Here is a 25,487-nt window from a genome sequence, read left to right on the forward strand (position 1 = left end):
GCGAGGCTTTCAGCTTCTGCTACACAAGTGTCATTTGTTTTGTCCTCCCATTTCGCCAGGACTGGGGACCGCAGCTTTCCCTGAAACCACACCAAACAGAAGGCTGTTGCCCCAGCCCAACGTGCTATTGAACATCGCATCACCCTAGCTGAAGAGTTGCTTTGCATGCCCAAGCACTGGACACGTGGCCAAACTTTTCGAGCCGTATTTCTGTGTGCATCAAATCGATCCTCAATTATTAAGAATAAATACGTTCATCCAGAAAGAACGCGCAGAAAGACTCCAATACTTTAAAATATTTCCCCTGGGGGCCTTGCCTGATCTTAAAAATTGTAGTTTTTAATAGCTAGGAAGAAGGAGGGCTCCAAATTTGGAGTTGCTGTGCCTGACAAATGAAGTGAAGCGCCGAGCGCACTGAGCTGTAAAAGGCGAGAAGGACATTAAACTTTTCTGGGATGACAGCTCGAGCCTTCACAGTTCCTTGGAGTTAATACTGCTCAAAAGGAGCAGAAAGCAACATGCACAAATTAAGATTTGTTGGAGAGCCTAATCTTCGCCGGTGATTAATAGTCTAAAGTTTATCTCTGAGTGGTAGCAGCACAACAAAGGATCCAACGCACGTTCGTACCCAGAAGACCGGTGACGCTGATAAGCAGTCAAACAAAAACCATTTCTCCATATTTTTAATAGCTTTGATTGTGTTTTCGGATGACAAAATACATCACGTAACAGTGTACGTTTCTAAAAGCTATGCCAGTGCCCAGGACCATACACAAATAGAGACCTTTGGCCTTCCCAGCGGCTAATGGAATATTTCCTGTAAGCTTTCCAAGGACCGGCACGCAGGAGACCTTCTCTTAGCACAAAATGGCTTTTCTGTATCAGTCTGATTCCTGCTTTTCGACTTTCCAGTCATCTGCATGCCCCTCCCGAGCACACCCACCTGATCCACCTGCTCCGATCCACCACGGATCTTCTCCCCAGTATGCCCACGGACACAAACTGGTCTGTGCTGGGTCACAAACCACCTCGAGGCACGGACGATGAGCTTCTGCTTGCTTGGTACGAGGCACACAAAGACACCACGAGGCACAGAAAGAGAAGTTTGCCTCCTGAGTTGTCCAACTTCGTTACCCAGGATTAGCCCCTCGCATCCCAAAAGCTGTCAGATTCCCCAGCGGATGGATATTGACTTCAGGAAAGATCCTACAACTTCCTACAGGATCCTACAAAGATCCTACAAACTGCTAAACATTCCCATGGGAACTCACGTAACCTCTCTGACAAAATCAGTCTTGTAGTACACATCTGTCCCTACTGCCTCTCAACCTTAGGAATTTTGAAATGCCCAAAATAAGCAATTTTGGCAATTTTTTGATTAAGTAGAGCCCCCTTTCCAGAGCCACTTGGCAGCCACACAGCACCATCACTCAGCGAGGAAGCAGAGGAGCCCAAGACCCAGCAGGTCTTTCACCAGGACAGACTTGCCCCAGGACACATGCGTCCTCTGCTTTAACCAGCCCTGCCTGTGAAACCTCAATGACAGGCGAGTATTTTGTAGGGGAAAACCATAAAAGAATAAATAACAAAGCTACACGGGGCTAAGGTACCCCAGCTAACACCAAGGAGCTTCTCCCAGACAAATATTAGCACCCACCAAATCAATCTTTATTCTGCAGCACAGGAGGCAAGGCAGACACGGAAAGAATCATCCCAAATATTTCTGAAGGCCCCCAGTGAGCTCGTATTTTAATACCTGCAGTGGAAACCACGTCCATTTTGCACTGAGTGTTTTTTTTTCATGCCATCCCTCCTCCCGAGAAGCCAACACCTTTGGCCTGCAGCACCCAGCCCTCCGCGTGCCGCCAGGCTCCGAGCTGGAGGAAGGCAAGGGCCCAGCCCCGCACCGGGTAACGCTCTGAAGAAATCGCCGAGCGCTCAAACAATGGGATATTTGTCAAAGTACAGCCTGATCACCAGCAATCATCTGTTTTTCATAACTACATTTGACCTAAACTGAATTGACTGAACAAGTAGCCTGTGTTTTTCATTCTGGAAAATGCGGCGTCGCGGCTCCCTCTCTCCCTCTCCCCCCCCCTCTCCTTTTTTAAGTCATACTTTTCAAAAGTTACAAAGCGATGATGTAGGCAGATATTTCCTCATTATACACAGCGGCGGCTAAACATTTTCAGGTTGCATTTTTGGCCATCTCCTCCTGTTCCAGGTGACCTGCAAGGTTAAGCGCAGGGGGACGTGCCTTTTTTTTTTTTTTTCAGATGCTCGCTTTCCATCCAGCCCCTCTGCACAGAACAGCACGGCCCCGAGCTTCCAGGGCAAAAAGGAGCCGAGAGCATTCCTTAACCACACGCTCCTCTTTCATAACGTCCTTAAAATTCATTAAAACTTTATAATGAATGAGCTGCCACAAAAAAAACCACCACATTCAGGACAAGCCCACGGAGTCTTCCATGCAAGGCCACGGCACACGAAACCTCTGGGAGGCAAATAGAAGAAAGCTCACCCTGGTCTCGAGGAAGGAAGGAAATTGGTCACAAGCTTTGCAAGGAAGGATGCATCCCCACAACTAATCAACTCTTGTCAGTGCTCCCATCAATTAGAAAATAAATAAATCAATCACGAGCGGCACAGAAGGAGCCCTTAAGAAAAAAACTGAAGTGCAGGTCCAGGGGGAGGCGAAGGAGCCAAGGGAAGGGCAAGGTAGAGGAGGAGGAGGCAAAAGCTAACGAGAAGCTTGCAATCTGCAACAAGCCTCAGCCATCCTTTCCTTGCCTGCTCACCAGTTTGTTTTAAGCTACGTGCCTCCTGCCAGAGGAGAGCACCACTGACAGCCCGGGTTTTGCACTGATTGCAGAGACCAGCAAGGAAGAAAAGTCACTAAATAAATAGGGAGGCACCCAACTCAGGCACAAACTCGGGAAGGAGCAAAACCTCCCCCGTCGTGCATGTTGTACCCAGCTGGAAGGACGCTGCTCGTTGCTAGGAGCCTTCCACAAAGCGTTGGGGTTGGGAAATTAAATCTGCCTTTTTGTTCTTCCAGCTGGGGAATGGTCGAGGAGGACAGAAAAACATGAACAGGGGAAAGCCTAACGCAGGGCATCACGGTCCAAGTGCCAGCAAGGGGGGAGCAGGTTCCCTATTTCGTAGATCTGGGATGGGAAGGACATCGTGTGCCAGCAGCTGCCTCCAGCTCTCCCCATCTGATGCCTAGCTGCAATTTTTTAAGGTACCGACCTGCACAGACCGAATTCGGACAGGCACGGGGGATGCCGTGCTCCCAGCCAGCAGCGAACCAGCACGACCTCTGTTTTGACCAGCTCCCGGCTCTGCCCACCTAAACCCACGCGGATTAATTCATAAAAGGTGTGCAGAAAATGGCTCAGTCGGCCAGCCCCCATTTTCCCGTGCACCCCTTTAGTTGTGGGGTCTACAGGCAGCAAGGGGATGAGGCTTCCTGCCCAGCAGCAGCTGTAGGAAAGCCTCTCTGTGGCATGCCTAAGTTATTGCTGCAATAAAAAGCTCGGTATTTAGCTCTGCGCGTACCCTTTGGTTAAGATTTGAAGCAATTCCTACAGGGAACAGGCCCAGCTTTTCAGGCTGCATTACTCCTAACAGTGTTCACCCTGTAGGATCCCAAAGCCATGCGACAACCACTTTTGCTGGGTCACAAAGGCTTGAGACAAGCAGGAGGTTGGAAGTCAGAGAAGATTTAAAGGCTACAGACAAACCCCTGCTCTCCTAACAGCTATTGGAGGTTGCTCAGTGGCAAATTCAGTCTCAAAGGAGAAAGTCTAGAAGATCCTAAAGTCTCCCAGAGCTCCAGGTAGCGGCTTCAGGCACTAAAAGAGCTGAGCCACCTTCCTCAGCAGCCAAACCTCTCCTTCCGAGGGACTCAGGGAGCTCTGAGGGCAGCGCTCACCTCCCTACACCCTGCTCACATCCCTGCCTTTGTGCACCAAATCGGGGCTTTCCCATCACTGCTCGGCCAAAGCTGCAGGTTGATTTTGGGGCTGAAGCACCTTCTGCCTTCGGATTGTGGACTGCATGCTTCTCATCTCGCCGTGCTTCTCATCTCCCCGTGCTTCTCATCTCCCCGTGCTTCTCATCTCCCCGGGGCTCGGCCACGGCCGCCCTGCAGCGAGCGGCTCCTGGAAGGCAACGGCAGCGTTTGTTCATGGCAGGGGCCCGGCCTCGTTTCCACATTTTCCTGAACAAAGGACTGAAACAGTGGGCACATGCGTCACCAGCCCGGCCTGAACACTGCTCGCCCTTTCCTGCGCAAATATTTGTAAACAGGTTGAGAATTCACGTCCAGCCAGCTCGAGACCCTTCGTAAGAAGAAAAAAAAAAATAAAAGGGGGGGTTTATTGAAAACAGGATGGCAATCATTTCCCAGAGACGCTGCATATAGGCCTTTAAGATGAGAAACAACATACAGAGCAGGAAAACAGCAACCCACAGCTGTGCGCCGAGCCGGGCTGCGAGATGCATAAAGCGTGGTGGTGGCTTACTATTTTACAGCCCCCTTCCCCCACAAACGCTCAGCCTGCTTAAAAAAGTATATATGTGAAGTTTCTGGTCAACACATGATAATTCCCCCGGCGTTCATTTATGGAGGAAACACACAGCTCCCCTAACGTGAGCAGCTCAGCAGTCCTCATGCAGGACCTTCCCAGTGCCTCAAATATTGGGGACAGGAACATTTTCCCAACATTGCTCCAACGCTGGAGGGAAACAGCATCGGATTCCCCAGGGTCACATTTGGGTCTGGTGCTATGTCGCAACATCTTTCACGTGTCACTACGAGCTGGCACTGCTAGGACACAAAACACCATTATTTTTCCTTTGTTTGGAGGGCGTGTGCGCGTTTTCTTCCCTTCGGAAGCAAAAATAAGTCCCAAATATTTACTGTCAGTATCAGCCCGTTGGAGAGGTGTCCAGCTGCAAGGAAAGGGTAAAAGGGTGTTGTAAAAGAGCAGCTGGAGGGCTACAGGCACACAACACATCGAGGCAAGGCCAGCAGTGGCCACCGAGATATTTACAGGAGCTGGAGCACAACCACACGGGAGAAAAAGGTCAAAGAAATTGGGTTTGTGCAGTTTAGAAAGGAGAAGGGTGAGGGAGCACCGCATGCAGGGTGTCGGGGTGCATGCAGCCAGATTCCTCTTGGAAAGGCACGGCAAAAGGAAAGGCAACAGGGAAAATGCAGAAAAATTAACATTCATTTTAATAACGGGGGAAAAATCACAGTCAGGGTGGTCGGACACCAGAACAGGGACCCGGAGGGGCTGGGGAGTCTCCGTCCCTGGAGGTCCCCAAAGCTCAGCGGGACGTGGCTCTGAGATACCCCACGCAGCTTCAGGCTTAGCCCCGAGCAGCGTGTGGGACCAAAGGTCTCCAGGAAGCTCTCCCAGTCTAAATTATGAGGCTATTACGAGGCTGGAGGCTGAGATTTAATGGAAATGCTTGTTAGAGATTTCTCTTTGTGTTAAATTGAGGGACGTTCTTTGCAAATTAGCACACTTCCATCATCTATCACTTGTTATTTTTGAGATACTGCCGCTTCTTGACTCCACCACGAAGCTCTCCGAGGTAGCTGGGGCTTGTTCCAAACGCTCCTGGGACCCTGCTGAGTCCCAACACCAGGAAATGGAGCAAATCTTCAGCGAGAGCCTTCCCTCACGTAATACAGACAGCGGTGTTGGAGTTCAGGATCCTCCAGCTGGCCTGAATTCTGCACTGCTAAGACGAGCGCTGCACAACAAAATCAGTCCTGAGCTCAGAACTTCCTACAATCAAAGGCACATCTTAAAACAACATGGAAAAAAAAAGCCTTGCCATAACAACTGGGAAAGGTAAATGTCGAAAGGAAGGCTGAAACGATGATCTGAGGAAACACAGCGCACTCAGCTCGACTTTGGTCCTTGGGAGAAGAATGGGACAAGTCCTCCTGGACCCCACTGCCAGGGACACGAAGGAGAAGGTGGCTGGGGATTACAACATGGGTTTCACCAAAGGAGCTATGATGGCAATGACTGAATCCTGCAAGAGCATGACGGCATTTATGGACAAGGGGAAAGCTGTAGCTATCACATCCTTTGACTTCAGCGGGACTTTTGATGTGGTCTTCCACAAGATTCTCGTGTCCAGGTTTGGATGTGTCGGTCTCGATGAGCAATTGGCTGCGTGTTCGGGTTCAGAGGGTCGTGATTAGAGACGTACCTCATGTGGGAGCTGGTAACAAGCAGAGAACCAGGGCAGGGCAGCATCTTTACCAGCGACATGGAGGAGAAAACGGAGCACATCCACGACCACTTGCGCCAATAACACCAACCTGGGGGGCAGACGTCAACGCAACCAAGAGCAGGGCCACCATCTGCAGGAGCCTGGTGGAAATACCTGAAGACCAATGCCACGTCCCACACCTGGGAAGGCAGAAGCTCTCTCAGCAGCTCAGAGGAGGGACGGGCTGCCTGGGGAGCAGCGCTGTGGATGAGGACCAAGAGCCTTGGCAGGAGGAGCTGAACGCGGGCCAGCCGCCTGCCCTGGCAGCAGAGGCAGCCAACAGCCTCCCGGGCTGTATTAACAGGAGCCCGGCCAGGAGATTGAGGAAAATGATTATCCCCCTCTACGCAGCACTTGTTCAGAGCCTATCTACACACTGCATCCAGGTTTGGGCCTCCCAAATTCAGGAAAGCCACGGATGAACTGGGGCGAGTTCAGTGGAGGCCACCAAGATGGTTGGGGCCGGAGCACTTGCCCCACTTGGGGAGGAATTGGAGGAGTGACTGCCTCGGGGGGACCCAACAGCTGCCCTATTACCTACAAGGAGGTCGTGGACTTGAATAAGATCCCCACAAAGATCTGGCAGTCTTGGTCCTTGCAGGTTTTCAAGATAAATCCCCGAGCAGCCTGGCCTGACCTCCGAGGTGCCCACACCGAGCAGGAGGTTGGAGCAGAGACCCCGAGCTCCCACCCATCCCTCCTCAATTCAACAAAATACCGAGCACATCACATATTCACCACGCTCAGGACTAACAGAGCCAACCCCTCCGAGGCTGCTGAGGCTGGACTGGGATGGGGCGAACCCGAATTAAATCAGTTTGAAACCTAAAATACCAGAACGTTGTCAGCAAAGCCCTGCAAAGCCCTGGGAAAGCACGGCTGCTGTAACCTCAGGTGACAAGAAGTCTGCATCCGGGCTATTGTAGTAAACGGAGCATTTTATTTTTTTTCCTCCCCCTAACATGTCTGTTTTCCTAGCTGAATATTTTAAGAATCAAGGCTGCCTGTGATCATATCTAGGCAGCTTAGAATGAACACTGATTTCTTTGCTGCTTCTTTGATCGAAGCCAAGTGGTTTTCTCATGGGTAATAAGGTCACGGGGTTAAAAGAGCAATATGACAATTACAAAAGTTAAATCTATTGCCACTACAGACAGACACACTACCCGGGGTCCATTAGCACGTAGTACAGAATGGTTATCACAGGTCACTGACACCAGTTCACTCTAATGGCTTTTCCTGTGTCCTTATCAATGCGGTGCACAAAGTGTCTCACCCTCAGCCTTTCCCTATGATCTCAGTGCTGTGTTTATAGCTATCTAACTCCACCAGGCACCAGTGGGTCAGCCAAGTCAGCAGACAGTGAGATATGCCAGGACAGAGCGATGGGACAATCTGCAAAGTGTCTGAGATGAACAAGGAGTTACCAGAGATTTCGAGAAGGAAATTTTTTCCACTCCCACCCCCCCCCCCCCATCCTTACAAAAGAAAAGTTTAAACTGTTTAAGTTCCCAAGGACACAGAAGGAAAAACTTTACAACCCCGATCTCCAAAATAGAAATAAGCCACAGCCTTTCCACGGTAGGGTTCGTGTTTCAGTATCAAATAAAAGCAACAACTCGCCTTACAAAGAGAAAAAAGAGCTGCATTCATGTGTGAGAGAGGGCTGGGTCGTTCTTATTATTGAAGTTGTGGTTCCTCTAAGAGACTTTCTCTCCCCTTGAAAGAACAACCTCAATTGTTCGGCAGGGCTAACAAAGAGCAAACATCTCGGTGCGCACGCCACAGCCCCCCCCGGCCAGGGTGGGCTTCGGGGCCCCGACCGCAAGCGCTCAGATCGGGGGCAAGCAGAGGAGCAACCAGCCCGGGATTTATGAGACCACAAAGTCAGCAAGGGGAGGGCTAGCACGCTTCTCAGAGGAATAAAAAACGCCATCCAAGAGCACGGGGCTGGAAGGAGAGCGACGATACGCTGCATTTATGGCATCTCCCCCTTCAGGTGCGCCGCCGGACGGCGCGGCGTTTCCCCCGGTCAGCCCAACGAGTCCCCTAGAAATGAGGGCTCTTCTGGGCTTACCAACCCCGGCACGGATTCTTCAGTCAAAATGCAGCGATCAATTTTAGTGATCAGCAAAAGAAAGCCCTGGCTTCTCCTCCCAAGGCCGTGCTGGCTCCGCAGAGCTAAGAGAAATACCAAGATATTAAAAAAAAACTCACGTTCATCACCAAAACAGGCAAGCCAAAACTTAGCGAGTGCACACAGCCTAAGCACAACGTCTGTGTTTTAATGCGGGCAGCTCACAGACTTTATACATTGATTATTTTTAATAGAGGTTTGGTTTGTTTTTCACTTGTTTCGCATTTTTCTTACCTCTCTTAATGTATTTCTCTGCATCAAAGCAGCTTTAGGGTCAGGGAGGCTTTGGGTAGAAGCAATATAGCTGATAAAAACGTCAGTGGCAAGATATGACAAATTTATAGTAAATACCTGTCAACTGCTATTTATCTAAATTATCCAGCTCTGGGATTCTCCAGAAATACTTCATCGGCTAGGAGGCAGCTACATTTTTAAGTCGGTATTTACAGCAGAATCTGCTCTTTTTTTGCTGTTGGTGGTGGGGTTTTTCTTGGACACTTGTTCTTTACCCTAAAATGACCCCTTTGTAGCTCGGATCAAAGAGCTGGGAGTGTCAATACCAGTGTCTTCACGAACATGTTAAGAACCTCAAAGTAATTGGTAACCAATTAGCATAAAGCTTTAAAAAAAAAAAACAAAAAACAAAAAACAACACACACCACCTAGCTAAGACAAACCCTGAGCACCAACAGCGCTGGCTGAAGCAGGAGCTTAAGGGACTTAAATCACTGTCATCTGCTTCAGAAACCACTGCTTGGGAGCGCCCTGTGTGCAAACCATTCCACCTTTTTTTTTTTTTTTTTTTTAACTTTTTTTATTTGTTTGTTTGTTTGTTTTTAATTCCCTTCTGCTCTTCGTTCACTGTTCGCTTTCTGACTTGCTGCAGCTTACGGGAAACATGAAACAAAAACTGCTTTTCATTTTATGTTGTGTAAAGCAAAGCAATTCCATGTCTTGGCCTTGAAATACAAGGCTCCCAACAGCTGTTCAGATGCTCCGGCAGATAAACCAGCTGGCCCAAACCTCACCTTTGCTAATTTATTTTGGAGATCGATCAAAGCAACTTGAGCATTACATAGACTTTGGTCAAAGACAACATAAAAGATAAAAATGTCAATGGGAAAATCGCTCCACTGAAATATTCTTGTTTCTTCTTTATATAATAATATTACCATTCTCAACAAACTTCTCCATTAACTCAAAGAAAAGGTGTACCTGATACCAACAGCCCAGCAGCCTAACCACACTCGAGATGCATGCCCTTAAATAGCACATTGCTGTTGAACAGAAACCAGGCGGGTTTCGGCATTTAGGACACCCTAAAACCAGACCCCAACTTTGGCCAAGTGACCAAGGAGCCCAGGACAGGCACCGGGGAGCTGCCTCCCCCTCTTACTCCTTCACACGATGCTCCTGGCTTCTGAACAATCCCTGTAGCCTTGGATCCAGCTTTTTACCCCCCTGGGAAAGGGGTAGGATATGTTTTTCTACTGTATTTTCACCAGGATGCCCACTGAAACGCCAATGTCTACAGATTTATGCCAACTTGAAACCACATTGGTCACCCAAAAAGCCTTTTTTCATGCAATTCAGAGCATGTTTGTCCCATGTAGAAACCACCATCAGGGTAAGGACCTGTCATTAGGGGACATAAACCCAACTGGCTTACACCGAAGTCATAAGGGGAGCTCACAGCTATTCCCCACGGCGGCCTTGTTTGCTTATCCCGACCTACAACTGCAAGGCCGGCGCGCACGCAGCCACACTTGGGATGTTTGCGACGTTTTGTTCCATCCCCGCAAAGATTCCAAGCCTCACCTACGCCCATTTGTTCCTCAAGACACCGCCAGCCGGGCCATTTCCCACACGAAAAGGAATCGCCGATGAATAGTCCCATAAAGCATCCCATCGGGGCCTGTCCTCCCGCTGCCGCGGCCGCGCCAAGGCCCGGCTCTCAATTAACCACCGCCTGACCCTTGTTCACTTTCTTTCCCCCTCCTCTGCCCTTCCTGAGAAAGTTCAGCGCTTCCTGGAAAAGTCTCCTTGCCTGTTTGATATTGTACTTCGCCTTGGTTGCTGAAGGAAGGATTTACAGGTGCCTGGCCCCGTCTGTAAGACCATGACCGAAGGCTGACCTCGTGTTACAATATGTGAACTTCTGCCCTGCTGATAAGGCTGGCAGATATGAGTAGGATTTTTCAAATAATCCTTTGGGAATTTATAAGCAGCACAGCCATAAAACCGAGGTGACTGGAAGGTCGATTTCACTAAAAATAATAAATATCTCAATGTTTATTCAACGTGGGCCTTTTTAACTGCAGGCCAAGCATTTAGATAACGCTATTGTAAATGACAAATATTAGGATTTTTTGGTAACTATTACATTATGATCCTTCCGCCTGACACTGATGTGGCCGTTTCCCTCGACGTTTGCTGGATCTTTGACATTGTTCAACTCCGGTTGGGCCTAGAAAGCCAGCGCGGGATTCAATCACGGGTCAGAAAGAGGGCAGAGCTCTTTTCAGGAGCCTTTTCTAGGGTTAGTTGCCTTCGTCTCTTGCTCCTGTCTTCCCAACACACCTTCAGAGCTCTGCTTTTTTTTATTTTTTTCCTCATTAGTGGGGCTTTTGACTGAAAAAGGAGAGAGAGTAGGAGCAGAAAGATCGAGTGATCTCGGCACAGGACAGGGGATGGGGACCCCCCGGCATGAAACCCTCTCCTGCAAAGCACTGGCCATGAAGCCTGGTTTCTGGAAGCAGCTCGTCCCTAAAATACCTGGGAGGACTACACAGCCAACTGCTATCCAAGGCAGAAAAGCAAAGCAACAGAACAACAAAACCCAGTGCTCCTCCAAGCCCCGAGCCCAAAAAACTGCAGAAAAAAGACAATTTCCACCGCACAAAACAACTGCTGTACCCATCAGCGAGAACTCCTCATCCTTCCCATAAGAGCTCTACGCATAAATAGGCAGCCATATAACCCTGCAGTAAAAAAACTGCACGTAAGCTACACAAATAGGATTTCTGAGCCTGTTTTCGTTAGACATATTCTTCACTGAAGTTTCTCCAAATAAAGTGACACTTTGAAATCCACAAAGCATTTCAGCCCAGTTGTAATCTTCAATTAGCACACTCCCTGAACCGGGCTTCCAGCGCCGTTTCTGAGCAGGAGGTTTTGTCCAAGATAAACAGAGTAACACATTTTGGGGAGGTTAACTTTTTCATTCCACCAAAAGATCACGGCAACGTAGCCAAATGACATAATTATTAACAGATGAGGGCACAAAAAGATTTTACAGAAATGTTTTTTATGACAATTCTTTTCCTTTTGCAAATTCATTCGTATGTATTGCTGGAGAGCCCGGCTTTAGAAGTGCCTTAAAAAACAATTCTCTCTCAAGCCTGGCTCCGCTGTGGAAAGGGAGGAAAGCTGCTAACAGAGTACTCCTTTCATGTACTGCCTGGGCTTCAGATTGCTCAACCGCAGGAGCGGAGCTCTCTGAAAGCTTGCTCTCTGCAGCAGACGTCATTGCCCACGTTGGGGAGAAGACACGGAGAGCACAGGTTCCCTCAGTTGGTAGACTTGCAGGCTGCAAGACTCGTAAGCTGAGGGCATCTTAGAAATTAAAAGTTGAAGTGTAAGCTACAAAAGGCCATCTGGTCTGCCCTTGTTTCGAGCAAATAAACAGAAATGTGAAAATGTATTTGTAATTCTTGGGAGAATTAGTGTCCGCAGTGCTGGAAGCTCTCCTGACAAGTTCCCGAGACTGTGGCAATGCTCAGAGCGAGCACTTTCTAGCACGGCACTGCACGGCCAGCAACCAAACACAAAACCTTCAGTTTAACCATATTTTCCTGTGCACGCAACAGAGAAAGAGCCTAAATATCAGGGAAACTGGAAGTGACACAGTGAAACTGCAGATTGGGTAGGAGAGGAGCACATCTGGCCCTCTCCAACAGTGTTTCAAGGGTGACAAAGCAACATATTTAAAATCATTTTCTCTCCCCAACTCCTCCATTTGCACCAAACAACGAAGTTTCTGTGGTCAAAGGAGAACTCTTCCAGGAAAACTGTGTGACCAAGAAATATGCATTTGGCCTGTCAGAAACCCGAGGCCTGCAATAGCTGCAGCAAACATCCCTTCATATTTCTGTGGCCTGTATGAAGTAACTGTGTGGTTTTTACCCGAATCAATCCAGCTCTGCAGGCACTGGCCTCCTTTCCACACCAGGTAAGACACTTCCTAGCTCGGTGCACATTCACACACGGTTCACAACCACTTCCTTCCAGGCAGCAGCAACACGAGGAGCAGCTCTCCAACCTCTTATTTAATCCCAAATGTCAGCCCCAGGCTCACACGCAGCACGGATTCACTTACCAGGACGGAGTAGATGTGCAGGCATCGGTACACAGGCGAGAAGTCCACCAGATCCTGGGCCCCAGGCACCTGAAAGACAGCAGGAGGTCAGCATGAAACCTTAAAGCAAAGAGCAAGTGCGATGCATCACGGGGAGCTACGCGCACCCCAAAGGTGTGCATGGCTGACAGAGGCACTGAGATTTCAGGGATGTAACAACTAGTCATTATTGCTGTCTGTCTACAAATCTGTGTATTTTTTAAAGTTTCTGATAGTAGAAAATATTCACTTCACTCTTGCTCTGATTCCACTTCCCTAGGAAATCGCATTGCACCGTTAGTCAGCTCAGCAGAGATTTCACTTGGACCACAGGCTTAAATACAAGTCAAACATCCTGGCACAAGCTATTCTGGTACCTATGCAACATGACAAATATATATTTATATATTTTCTACATTTCTAGTTTGATTTCTTTAAAAACACAAATTCTTTTTTCTTTTTATTTTCTTTTCTTAAAAAAAAAAAAAAAAAAAAAGAAGAAGCCACACAGACTCCACCGCCTTTCAACAGCAACAGTGAGTCTTGCAGAGGGACAAGGAAGTGAATTTTTGAAGGGTGGGATGGAGGGAGGGAGGGGGAGAGGAAGATCAGAGGAAAAATTTGCATACAAGAAGCTCGTGTCCTTTGGAGCTGTTCAAGCCAACAGAACATTAAGCTTGTTGGCCACGGCATAAAGCTAAAGCAAACCTCCTTCTCCCCCAAAATCCAGAGAGGAGAGGAGTGTTCTGTTGACATGCGGTGGAAAAAAGGGGAGAAAGATGAAAGGGACCAATGGACAGGCCTGGGAAACATGTTTATTTTTAATTACGCTTAAGAGGCATTTCTGCTACGAAGGAGGTAGGATGAAGCAGAGAAGTTTCGAGCTGGATGAGGACGTGCAAGCCGCAAGCAACGCTGCCCGAAGCGCCCGGGGCGAGCGGTCCTCATCTAAAGCAATGGCTCCAAGCAGGGGAGTGCAGGAGTTATGGGCTGGAAAGGGAAAGCCAGGGATTTTCTTAAAAAGCCTCCTGTACAATGTCAGAGTGGCACTGTTAAGGAATCCCCTCTGTGCAAAGAAACGCTGTGTAGGATCCTGCTAAGAGCTGAAATGAGGCTAACTGATGGTGAAGGGGCACGGGGACACCACCAGCATCACTCCCAGACCCCAAAACTGCACAGTTCCCGAGCGGTGGTGACACAGGAGGGCAGGGAGGGGAAGCAGTGTGCTGGCTCACTGGGGACAAGGCAGCCACCAGCTTTATTGGGGTTTGGCTCACGTCTTGCTGGGCTTCCCTTGCCTCCCGGGCACGAAGCCCTCCATCGCGCCTCCTGAGCGGCTCTTACAGCTGGGAAGTTGGCTTCCTGGGAACTGGGAAGGTTCCCGAGCAGGGGACAAGGCTGGCATTGCCCAAATAACCCTTCCCAAGCAGAACCTGCCTCTTGAACAGCCCCAGCAGGGCTGCAGCTGAACCTGGGCCCAGCAGAGCACCGAGCGCCCGTCTCACCACCAGCTCCTGCTTTTGCCTTTTTTAAAGAAAACTCTATTTGACAACTGCAAACGCTAGGCAGCACTTTTATTGTGTTAATTCCGATTTTATCACATCTTCCTGCTTGTTTCTTTTCCATTTAGAGCCTCCCAGGCCTTCCAACGCTCCCTAAAGAGCTCCCAGACCAGGGCTTTGCTAGCGTGGGGACTCCTCGGGATGCAGGCTGCGCCTTGGGGCACTCCTACAGCATTAAATGAACTGGTCCCCAGTCTGTAAAACACCTCTGGCTCACAAATCCTTGATGGCAACACTAGAGATGGCCAAAGCAGGCAGAGAAGCACCGGTACACGCTCACCCAGCCATCCTCTGGTGACCACCAGCAGCGTGGGGAAGCTGGCCCCAAGTCCACCCTGGGCTCTTGTGAGGGAGGAGCAGTCTGTCATCCCTTCACAACACCATCAAAGCAGATATTTTCCTGCGAATTTGAATTCAGGATCAAACGTTTTCGCTCCTCTTGGATTCGGGGCACTAGTTGAACAAGGTCCACAGGAGAAATATTTTTGATAAAGATTTGTGAAATCAGGGTATTGCCAAAAACGGAGCCTACTCCCCCAGAGAAATTCTTTCAAAGCAGACTGCAACATTTGCACAGCCTCTGATCTTCTGCAAAAACTTTTAAGCCCACACACACGCTCACGAAAAAATAAAATACGCTGGACTCTTCTGCAGAGTTAATATCTGAGACATCAATAATTGCTCATCCAGTCAGAGAGCCATCAGAGGCGGATGCGCAAAGCCTGGACACGCACCCGAGAGCAAAGCCTGTGCTAAGATTTTGCAGAGCACAAACCTACAGTGCAATTCTTAAGGAAAAGCAGCCCTAAAATGTACAGAACATGGGACATGGACATATCTCATCGTCCAGACTGAGCACGTCTCCTTCAGCAGTGATTTTGTTTTCCTAGCCAACGCTGTGTTACCAGCATTCAAAAAAAAATAAATAAATAAATAAACAAACCTTTGATTTTGGAAACTCGGCGATGGGAACTAGAAGCCCCCTCAACAACAGAACTGATTGCTCCCCTGACATCTCCGCTTCTGCCTCATCTTTTTTTTTTTTTTTTCTTTTCCCTTTTAATTTGCAGAACAAAGGATTTATTCATCTTGTCCAGAATTTTCCCGTTCCGCAAACATCAGCTCCACAAACCTCACTCCCAAACTCTGCATCCAGCACGTTCCCGGTGCTGGGAGCTCAGGCAGACCTGTCAGTCTCTGTAAACAGCCAAACCCTCTCTTTCTGCAAGAACTCTTTCATTTGGGTTAAACGCTGACTGTAGCAAGTTTAACCCATTCAAGCCACGTTTTCAGTGCTCATCTGCAGCCGACATCAACGCGAGTCTGAGGTGAGGGATGCTCTGGTCTGGCTTTACACGAAGGTGTGGTACAAGGGTGGGAATCTCTGATCCTTGTTACTTTTTGCTGTAAAGACACGACACCAACACACAGATTTGCTCTTCTTTCAGTAAGGAAAGGAGAATCCAGACCTGAATACGTGTAGAAGGAACCCAAGAGAAGTGTTTATGAACTGTCTGATGGATCATTCAGTGATGAACCACTGACTCAAGCACAAGGGTTCAGGGGTGCAGCCACAAAGCTGCAAGCCCAGCCAAGGATATTTAGCAGGTTGGGTCCCTGCACACGATACCCACAGTTTTTTTCAGTGCAGAAAGTGTCTGCTCACCTTAAACAGCAAACCTTAACTGCAGAAGGAAACGTTGCTTCTGTGCACCTTCAACAAACCTCTCCTCATCTCTGGCTACTGGCAGCTTGGAAGCTTTTTGATCCCTTGCTGCCCAGAACCAGCTGTGGTTTAGCTCTGCTACACGCTGCGTGGCCTCGGTGTCCTCTGACCCAGTGCTTGCCACGTCCTAACCGTAGGGAAAAACTGAACGTCTTTGCGTGGTCCAAAGGATGCTCAGACTGTGTAACATTGGAAGCAGCCACAGCGCCCTGCAGACTGATCTCACCCGGGCTGACGTTATAGACAGCAGGCAGACAGCTCTGTCTGGAAATAGAAAGGTTTGTCTCCGTGTCCAAGACGTGTTTTTTTGTGCAATGACTCGTGGAAGCAAACAGAAGCTGGCGGCTGATGGCACCTAACACAGCCATTTATCAGGGAACGGCAAGGGAACTCTCCGGGGTCCCTGTTCTAGCTCCCAAAACTTGGGAAGAGATCGAGGACGTTCACCGCGAGAATTACAACCGATTCCTGCAGCCAGGGCCACCTGGAAGAAAGCCAGGAGCATGACGAGTTTTGGCTACACCTCGCACCTGCTGAAGTCCTCAGTGCCAGACTCCCTCTCTGAACAGAAAACCGTCTGGAGTTTGTTGATTTGCTCTTCAATAGGAGGCCAGGGGCTGTTATTCTGCAGCTCGATGTCCGTCCTTAAAGTCTCCCCTCTCCCCCAGAGGAGCACCAGGGAGTCCACTTCTACCCGACCACTTCACGGACACCTGGCCAGCCTTTTGGGGGACCAGAAGACATGAGAATGCAGGCGAGTTTGTCCTGATGCACTCACCAGGATCACAAAGGGAAAGGCACTGGAAATGAGAAGAATCTGGACGAGCTTTGTAGTTTTCTGGACGCTTTTTACTACAAAGGGAGCGGCTGGCACAGACAGAACAGCCCGTGGAGCTGCTCAGTGTGAGACGCTGATCCTCCTTCTGCCTCCTGACTTTCATAAAAACTCAGTTTGAGTCTTCTCCCCGCTCACTCTCCAGCTCTGCCCACGCTCTTGCTCTGATCACGGTGGCAGCTCCCACCCCGCGGGGTGCCTGCGCTCGCGTGGGCCACGTCTGGGCTGCGACGCCTCCAAAATGCAGACCTGGCACAGAGCCGAGCACCACGCCTCCGATTGCTCCTCCTGAACGTAGCTGGCAGAGCTTCCCTGAGCTACCCCGAGAGAGAGAAGGATCTGCATAACGATGCTTTTAACCGTATAAGCAGAACTCTTTTGCTTTTTGTCCCTTTCAAGCCTTTTCCTCTGAATTCTGCTGCACGAAGGGAGGGATGGCGCCGGATGCGTGAGGAGCTGTGAGATCCCTACAAGAGCTCATCCACCCCAGGTGGAGAACTCCTTACCACAGCCTGCTGAAGGGCCTCTGATATTTCCTAAAGGGAAAAAAAATATTGTATTAAACCCACTTTTTCCAGAGTTGGCTGGCCTAGGGACCAGGATTGGGAGCTCTCCTGCCAAAACCTTAATCAGAAACGCTTCGAGGTTTATCCCATTTTCAGCCCTGGATAGCTGTAGGTGCATGCACCCTTCGTCCTTCCCTCCCCAGCCATCACTGACCGTCTTCCAAACCCAAACCTGCAGCTGGGATATTTGGCTGTGTCAGGTCAGGAGCAAAAGCCACCAGTGTGCTCTTCGGATGCTTCGGGCTCGTGTCTTTACTTGGCTGCTGACCTCATTCTCCAAGGCGCTGTCTTTGCTTTCTCTGGGTTTTCCTATCACTATTATTCCACGTTTTCTTGAGAAGAAAAAGGGTGAGGGGCAAAGCACGGCAAGCAACACGTGCCCACTTGCAGCAGCTGTGTCCCTCCAGGCTCAGAGCATGGCTGGGCAGGGAACAGGACGCGGTTCAGGACACCTACCACGAACAATTTCAGGCAACTGGGATTAACTTCAGAGCCTCCAACTTTGCCTTAACTTTATTCTAACTCTGCTTCTGTCACTACACAGAGATAAGCAGGAGAAGGGGTCATGCTAGAAGATGGAAAGCTGGGTGTAAATATCAGCAATACTGACACTGGGCTGCCGCCACGGAGAAACCCTACCAAAGAACCTGGCGTTAGGATTTTACACCTGGCGTTAGGATTTTACCCCTATATTCGTTTGGGCTGGGATGGAGTTAATTTTACTTCTTCTACTTCATTTTACTTAACTGCCCAGAGAGATGTTCCCTACCCCAGAACATCATGCTCAAACGAAACGAGGGAAGGGAGGAGGTGTGTGGGGTTTTTTTTTTTACCCCCAAAAAAGTGGCCATTGCTTGGAGACTGCCTGCGCACCCATCTGTTGGTGGGACGTGGTCAGCGATCACCTTTGCCTCATTTGTAGGGTTTTTTTCTTCCTTTTGCTTATTAAACTGTCTTTATAGTTGAGCCACGAGCTCTCTGCTTTTTGCCCTTCAGATCAGCTTTTTTTTTGCCCCTCACCCTGCCTGTGGGGTCAGGGAAGGGGGCGAGCAGCCGGGTGCCACCCCCAGGCACACCACGCGAGATTTAGGGCTCCGCTTCCAGAGACCCGTTTGTACTCAAATAAAAAAATAATCAAACAAACAAACAAACAAACTACTTTCTTTGCCAGGAGGAGACGACCCCAGGGGGTTAAGAACCTGGGGAGGAGCCGGGTGTCCGTGCTGGTGGCTCTGCAGGCACCGCAGCCCTGCCGGAGCCGAGCGGGCTCACGGCGCTGCTGCCGCCCGTCCCGTTTCATCACCACGGACAGCAGCTCCAGCCCTGCTGCCACCGGGGCTCTCCGGGCTGGTAGCCCCCCAGTAGCCCCTGCTGGTAGCCCACTGGTTGCCCCATCCCACCCACACCCAGCCTGTTTGCTTGCTGGCAGCCTGGTTTGCCCCACACCACGAGATGAGATGTCCTCGGCACGGACACGAGGTAGCTCCACTCCGTTAGTCAGGAGGCTTCTCCCAGCCGTGCCATACAAATTATGACTCGAAGACCTTCCCTCCTTAATATCTTGCCTCTCTGGGCTAGTGGGGCTGAAGCCTGGCACGTGCCAAGTACCACCTTTCACACAGATCCTGCTTCCGAGCACCCACAGCGAGTGGGAGATTTTTAGCGCGGGACGGAACTGTCACCACCGAGGTCCAGGACAACCAAATCAGTGCTTCTTTGCCAAAACCGTGCCTTTTCCCCTCGTTTTTCTTTGGCTCTATTTCCCTTCTGAGGCAGGGGAAATCCCACAGCCCAGGGGTTTCAGAGCAGGGGCTGAGCAGTGCTCCACCACCGGGTCCCTGTGAGCAAGTGGCCACCTCCGTGTCTGCCGTGGAAGTGCCACAGAGATGAAGAGGAAGGAACAGAATCAAACCTCTGGGAACAAGGCACAGAACCACTTGGGAAATCCACGCCACTGCAAACATTTGAAGCTTGTTCTTCATCCTCTTGGCTCAGGGCAACGCACACGGACTGACACAGTTATGGGTTGTGGCTGAGAACGTCGTTCTCCTGACGTTGGGAGAAGGCAGCAAAAAGCTCAGCACCTCGTGGCCCACATTCCCTGCCAGTATCTTTGCACTGCCTCTCCTGAAACAGAGGGACAGACTCCTGCATTTCAAGCAGCACGAATCCAAGATGTTCCACAACATCCATTACCCTCCAGCTCAGGAGGAAAGAAGAACCAAAGTGGTCACAGAGATGCTTCACATGTAACCATGAAAGGTACGGGCATCCTGCAGCGACTGCAGAGGCATCAGAAATTGCTGCATAAATGAAATGCCAGCCCAAGGAAACAACAACAGAAACACAGCAAGGAATTGTAATTGCATCTAAAAAAAACCCATCCCAACACAAATCTTCTCAAGTGCGCCTCTGCTGCAAGACACACGCTCACAGATGAGACCAAACATCTCGTGCCCTACGCAGGAATTTATCTTCTTGTAAATGAAGACTTCAGGATAGAAATCAAAATTCATCCCCAAGTAAGAAAAGGCCACAGAAAGGCAGCGGGGGAGCTGCAGGACAGAACTCAGGGGCCATTCTGCTCTCCTGTCACGTGTGGCATCTCTGCTGAGTCTGCTAACAAGGGTAAGGACAGCAGTGCAAAACAAATAGAATCACAGAATTCAGACAAATGACCCAATACTGAAAGGCACCCGTGCTCTGCAGCCTCCTCCGCATCTCTGCGCTGCCTGGGGACACAAAATGCTGAGCTAGGTGCAAGCACTGAGACCCTACTGATCACCCCCGAGCTGTCCCTCTCCTGGGTTTGATGGTATACAGTTACCTCTTCATCCTCATCCTCATCTTCAACATCCAGGATACCCGAATCCTGCTCAGACATGGGGCTAGTGGTCTTTACCTCCAAATCTGAGCTTGCGCAGACTTCTTTCTTGGACTTTTTTCCCCCGCTTATCCTGGGATGCTGTGATACAATATTGTCCAGGTTTCTTTGCTGCTGTGCCTAGAAAAAAAGCAGATTTCAAGTTTTATGATAGCATCCCCCTATTTATTTTTCAGCCAAAAGATGCAATCAGTCATGAAATACGACAAATGAGACAAAATAAAACACACACTTAATGGAACTTCGAAGTGTTGTGTTTTTCCTAACCCAGATATTCCAGAGAAACAGAAGATTAATTTCAAAACCATTCCAGGGATTATGCAACAATACAAACAATATTCTGACTCTTCACAAATCAAAACGCCAAACCCATCATACTGCCATATTGATCTATTTACAGCACAGATGCAGAAATATTAGCCCATAGGCCATGTGGTGACTGTCACAGGCTAAATTAAAGGACGTACTTAACCGTTGGATTTGTTCCTCTTTTCAACCCGTGTCAGCACAAAACATTCCACATCTGGACCCCAGAGGTTCCTGAAAGCATTTTTGTGGTACCCCAGGAGATCTTAATTGTACGCTGCTGATTTACAGAACGATCTGTAAAAGGTATTCGAGCAAAAAATGCCCTCGCTGGGAGCAGCGCCCGCGATTCACCGCGCACAACGCGAGGACGCGGTGCGGCTCCCTCGGCCCGCTGCGAGCTTTGTTTGCAGCAGAGGTTGGTGCATGAGACCCGCTGCAAAAACCCACTCATTGTTACCGAGCACAAGATTTGACGGGACAAATTGCTTAGCCCCAGTTGTCCGAGGGTTGAACGCGAGCTTCAAACCCGAGTGCAGGAAGGGGGAATGGCGCAGAGCCGCGGCTCGCGCTCCAAGTGCCAAATCGTGTCCCAGACACGGGGAAAAGGCCAGGCCAGCAAACGCAGTGGTTCTGCACATGGGAGCTTGTGCTCTGCTCTAGCTAGGAACTAAAAAACCTGAAATCTATACAGATACATACACGCGATTTATAGAAACTCTCCCATGTTTTGCTATAATTTTATATATATGCGAAGAAAGATGTATGGAAATCATCCAGATTTCCCCCTGAAAAAGTTCCTTTGGATAGCACGAGTTTCTTTTTTGAAAAAGAATGAGCAAATACATTATTTTCAGTTATTACTATGAACTGTATTTTTACCGATACCCTTACAATTCTAACCAAACCTGCATCCAAGCATTTCATTGCTCCCATACAACAAGAAACAAAGAGGGCTCGTGCCCTGCCCGACTTCAGAAGGGAGACGAAATTCCAGAAGCTGTACTGCAGATACTGGTGTCAGCGAAACCACCTTGGACAAAACACTAGGCCCTTAGATGATGTGCTGGTTTTGCAACAGTGTGATGAAAGAAGAAAGGGGGTAGAAAATCTAATTCAAGTGGGCTACGTTTTCAAGGATACAAAGGGATGGCAATAGCGAGGGCACGTACGCGCACCAAGTTCTACCAGCTCAGATGCAATTTGGGCAATGCAAACAACCATGAAGGAGCAGAGATCAGAAGCAAGGAACCCAAAAAAAAGCACTAATTACTTTTACTACCTGAAGAGCATGAAGTAGAAGTCTCTATCTAGAGCACAAACCTTCAAAATGATTTCCGTGTAAACACTTAAAAGTATTAATAGCCCACAAAAAGAATTTATGAGTGAGTTTTATTTTGACAGCCGCTCTCAGCTCAGCTCTCTTTTGAATCCCTCCCTTGGAAGAAACACCCCAGAGCCAGATAACTTGTGCAGCTCCTAGATCTGAAGAATATTAAAAACAAGCCCGGCGCGGATATCTCCAGCCTTGCAAAACCCACTGGGCTCCACCGCTCCGTAAGGCAAAGTCTCCTTCCCATTCCGCGCGCCTGCACGTCCGATGGGCTTCGGCTTAATTGCCAAACATGGCGATTGATAATAAAATTACAGCTTTTAATCTGACACTGGCCACGGCTACGGCAGGATAAGGAGCGAGGGAGCGATGCGTTACAGCCCTTGGCGTGCAATAGCGCAATCTTGACCTCTAGTGGTTGCAAAGCTGTAGTAGCGCTGAATTTACTACAAACACTTCGAAGAGAAGCAACGGGACTACCAAGCAGGCATATTAAAGAGATCTCTTAAGGGATGAGCCTCAACAATAGGGATTTCTGCAAGAAAGCCACAGGAAAAGGCCTGCGTTAACACTGCTCAATCCTAATTTTGCTAGCAACGTCATTACTTGAAGCAGTTGGGGAAAAGGGGTGTTTTTTGCATTAGAAATCTCTAACTTCAGAAGCACAACTCTATAGAAAGACGTTGCGACACCATATAAAGAGAATTAGGACTTCAAAAAGGGGAGTAAGCGCTTGGTCCTTCTGAAGCCCACACAACAAAGAGATCCGAGGCCCGATTCTCCTCTCAGATACACCCAGTTATGACATAAGTTACTCAACTGAAGCGTAATGGAGTTATAACACTGAATCCACTGCAAACTGCACCAAAAGCCAGCCCGCTGTACTCATTAAAATCTCCTAAATTTATGTAATCTTTTTTCCTTTAGCAAGAGAAGAAATGAAAGAATGGGAAAACGCAAAGTTTTACATAAAACATTGAACTTCACACGGATCATTAAACAGGGCGTAGCAAGATCACAGAAGGAGAAGTGGCCGTGGGAGAAGACAAATCCGGGCTAACACTCAGAAGGATGCTGCCGTTAGCTCTGAACTCGCTGTCTCAGCCCTGAGCATGCAACTTGCAGCGTTTTAGGCTGGATGCAGAATTTGCCTAATTGAAGGCCCGGCAGATGTCCCCAAAAGGCACATCAGCTTGCTCCCCAGTCTCTTTCTGAACCCTTTTTAAGCAAGAGGTATGACTGCATTCCTCCAGCGATGCACACAAGTTCAGGGTAGCATCTATTGACCAGTAAAAAATCCAAATCAAAACCCCAAAGTCAAGAAAACCTGTCCTAGGAAGAGCTTTTGCTCTAGACCTAGAGTTCAGCATCCACATTCAAACACCACACGTTGCATTTTGCAGAGTTTTAATTTGGTTCGTGAACAAAAATTGATCAAGAGAAGCATTTTGACCTGATTTAAAGTCCTGGGACCTAATGGGAAAGTAAAAGTGCGTGACCCACACCTCCTAGAGGTGCACAAAAAGCAGCCGGAGAGACACTCCCGATGCCTTCAAAGCCTTCCAGCCTATCAAAGGCAACTTACTTCTAGGAATTTGGAAAAAATATATATAAATAAGAAAAGGTTTCCCAGCAATTTTCATCCTGAAGGCTGAGCTGGCTTCACCCAAAGAGCCCCCAGCAGCCCGTTCTGTTCAGCGAGCAGCCTGCAGGCTACCGGCGAGCGGCGGTGCTCGAGGCAGAGCCATAACCTAGGTGTGATGCTGGAGGGACACGATGGACGTGCCAGAAAAAAAAAAAAAAGCAGTAATTGCTTTTCCATTAACAGCAGGGCATTTCCCCCCTTCCCCCACTCCTGGCAGGAAACAATATGGACTGAAGTGACCTAGAAGTGAGAAATATCAAATTTGCTTTAACTTCGGCGGGCTTGGGTGAAGTCACCGAGGTTTCGGTTTCACCTGGAGAGAAAGAGAGAGCTGGGGAGAGGCCCAGAGGAAGCAACTCGGGAGAAATTTGGGCTTAGCCGCCAAGGAACCCCCCGCTCCCACCCCCGTCTCGTTCCCCGCACCTCCCGAGCCCTCTCCCTCCTGGGCCGGGGGTGCAGCAGAACAACCCTGCAATATATTTGACGTCGCCCATAAAGGATGAAAAACGACCTGCGGAGCAGGCACATTTGGATTTTAATGTTCTGTTTCACATAAAGGCATCTGTAGGGAGCCCAATGAAGAGGCACACTTTAGAAACCACATCAAAGCAGAGGCGACACTCCAGCGTGCCCTCTGAAAATGGAGGAACCCGGGGCTATGGGGGAGGAGAAAAGCCCTCGAGGGACAAAAATAAAACAAAAAAAAAAAAAATCCCCTTACCTTTTGGTGTGGTTTACATGAAAGCAAGTGCATTTTTGTATTATTCTGTAAAATTACCTCCATTATACGAGACTATCAATCTCTCGGCTCTCCGCTTAACGTGACAATAAAAAGGAAAGTGAAGAAACCCAACGCCTGTTCGTAGCCAACGTTGGGTTCGGCAATAACACGGAGCTGAAACCTGCCCCAAGCCCAGCGAGAATTGCATGCCCACGTGCCGAAATCCCAGTCCCCAAAGAGCAGCACGGTCCTGGCTCTGGCTACAGCCTTCCCCCTGCAGCCTTCAAGGGCCAGGACGAGGACCTGGGGCTGCCCCTTGGCGTGGGATCCCTCAGAGGAGAAGCTGGTAGGTTTTGTTGGCCAAACTCAACTGGAAACGTTGATCTTCCTACTGCCGTCCCTTTTTTAACAGAGGATCAAAAGAGCAGGGGGGAAAGCACTTCTTTTTTATTATTATTAGCTATGTTCCCCCAAGCCATTAACTTTTACACCGCCTGCACGCCCACTCCACCACGTGCCCAACCTTTCGTTACGTGGCTGTGGGGGGCTTACCTTCAAGCCTGCCATACAAAAGCCCTAAATACCAGCCCTCAATATTTGCCAGTGCATCCCAAAAATGCTGCTGTGAGCTTCGGAGAGGGAATTCACACCCAGAAGGCATCGCAGTACAAGAAAGCCACCACAAGGGACCAAGCCCACGGCCCGGCCGTGCTACAGGAGATGTGAGACGTGGTGGCCCCAAACTCCAGGAGCTGCCTTACCCACAGCCCCAAATCCCACCCCGTGTCCCCCCCAGGCTCTGCCTTCCCCGCAAGGGAAGGGTTTGATACCACCTACACGGGAGCGAGCTCCTTTAAAACTCAAGCAGCTTTTTATAGGGTTTTTACAACTTTGTCTTGTTTTCTGCCTCGGTTTGCCAATGTTGACAGCGAGCGCGTCTTACCTCCCGTCACCTCCACCCAGCGATGAACTGACAATATTTACTTTTGAGAAGAATCTAATTAGCCCCTTCCTGATGAGACAGTAGATAAGGCACGGCAGAAGAGGTTTTATTATTTAAAAGGGATTGAAGC

The 25,487-nt window shown here is 49.2% G+C and overlaps 1 protein-coding gene across 8 annotated transcripts in view; it reads right to left on the minus strand.

The window, feature by feature from the left end:
* EXOC6B (exocyst complex component 6B) overlaps window positions 1–25,487 on the minus strand; it is a 271,298-nt gene that overhangs the window by 129,034 nt on the left and 116,777 nt on the right. For 5 of the 8 annotated variants that reach the window (XM_084517010.1, XM_084517012.1, XM_084517011.1 and 2 more), the window contains 2 exons: window positions 20,353–20,529; window positions 12,819–12,887 (listed from right to left, as the gene is read on the minus strand). In XM_084517010.1, coding sequence (XP_084373136.1) covers window positions 12,819–12,887; window positions 20,353–20,529 — 246 coding nt within the window. The remainder of the gene's footprint in view (window positions 1–12,818; window positions 12,888–20,352; window positions 20,530–25,487) is intronic. The other 3 variants (XM_084517013.1, XM_084517015.1, XM_084517016.1) reach the window with 1 other exon arrangement.

Source organism: Aythya ferina, assembly GCF_964211825.1.
Source record: "Aythya ferina genome assembly, chromosome: 4".
NCBI lineage: Eukaryota > Metazoa > Chordata > Aves > Anseriformes > Anatidae > Aythya > Aythya ferina.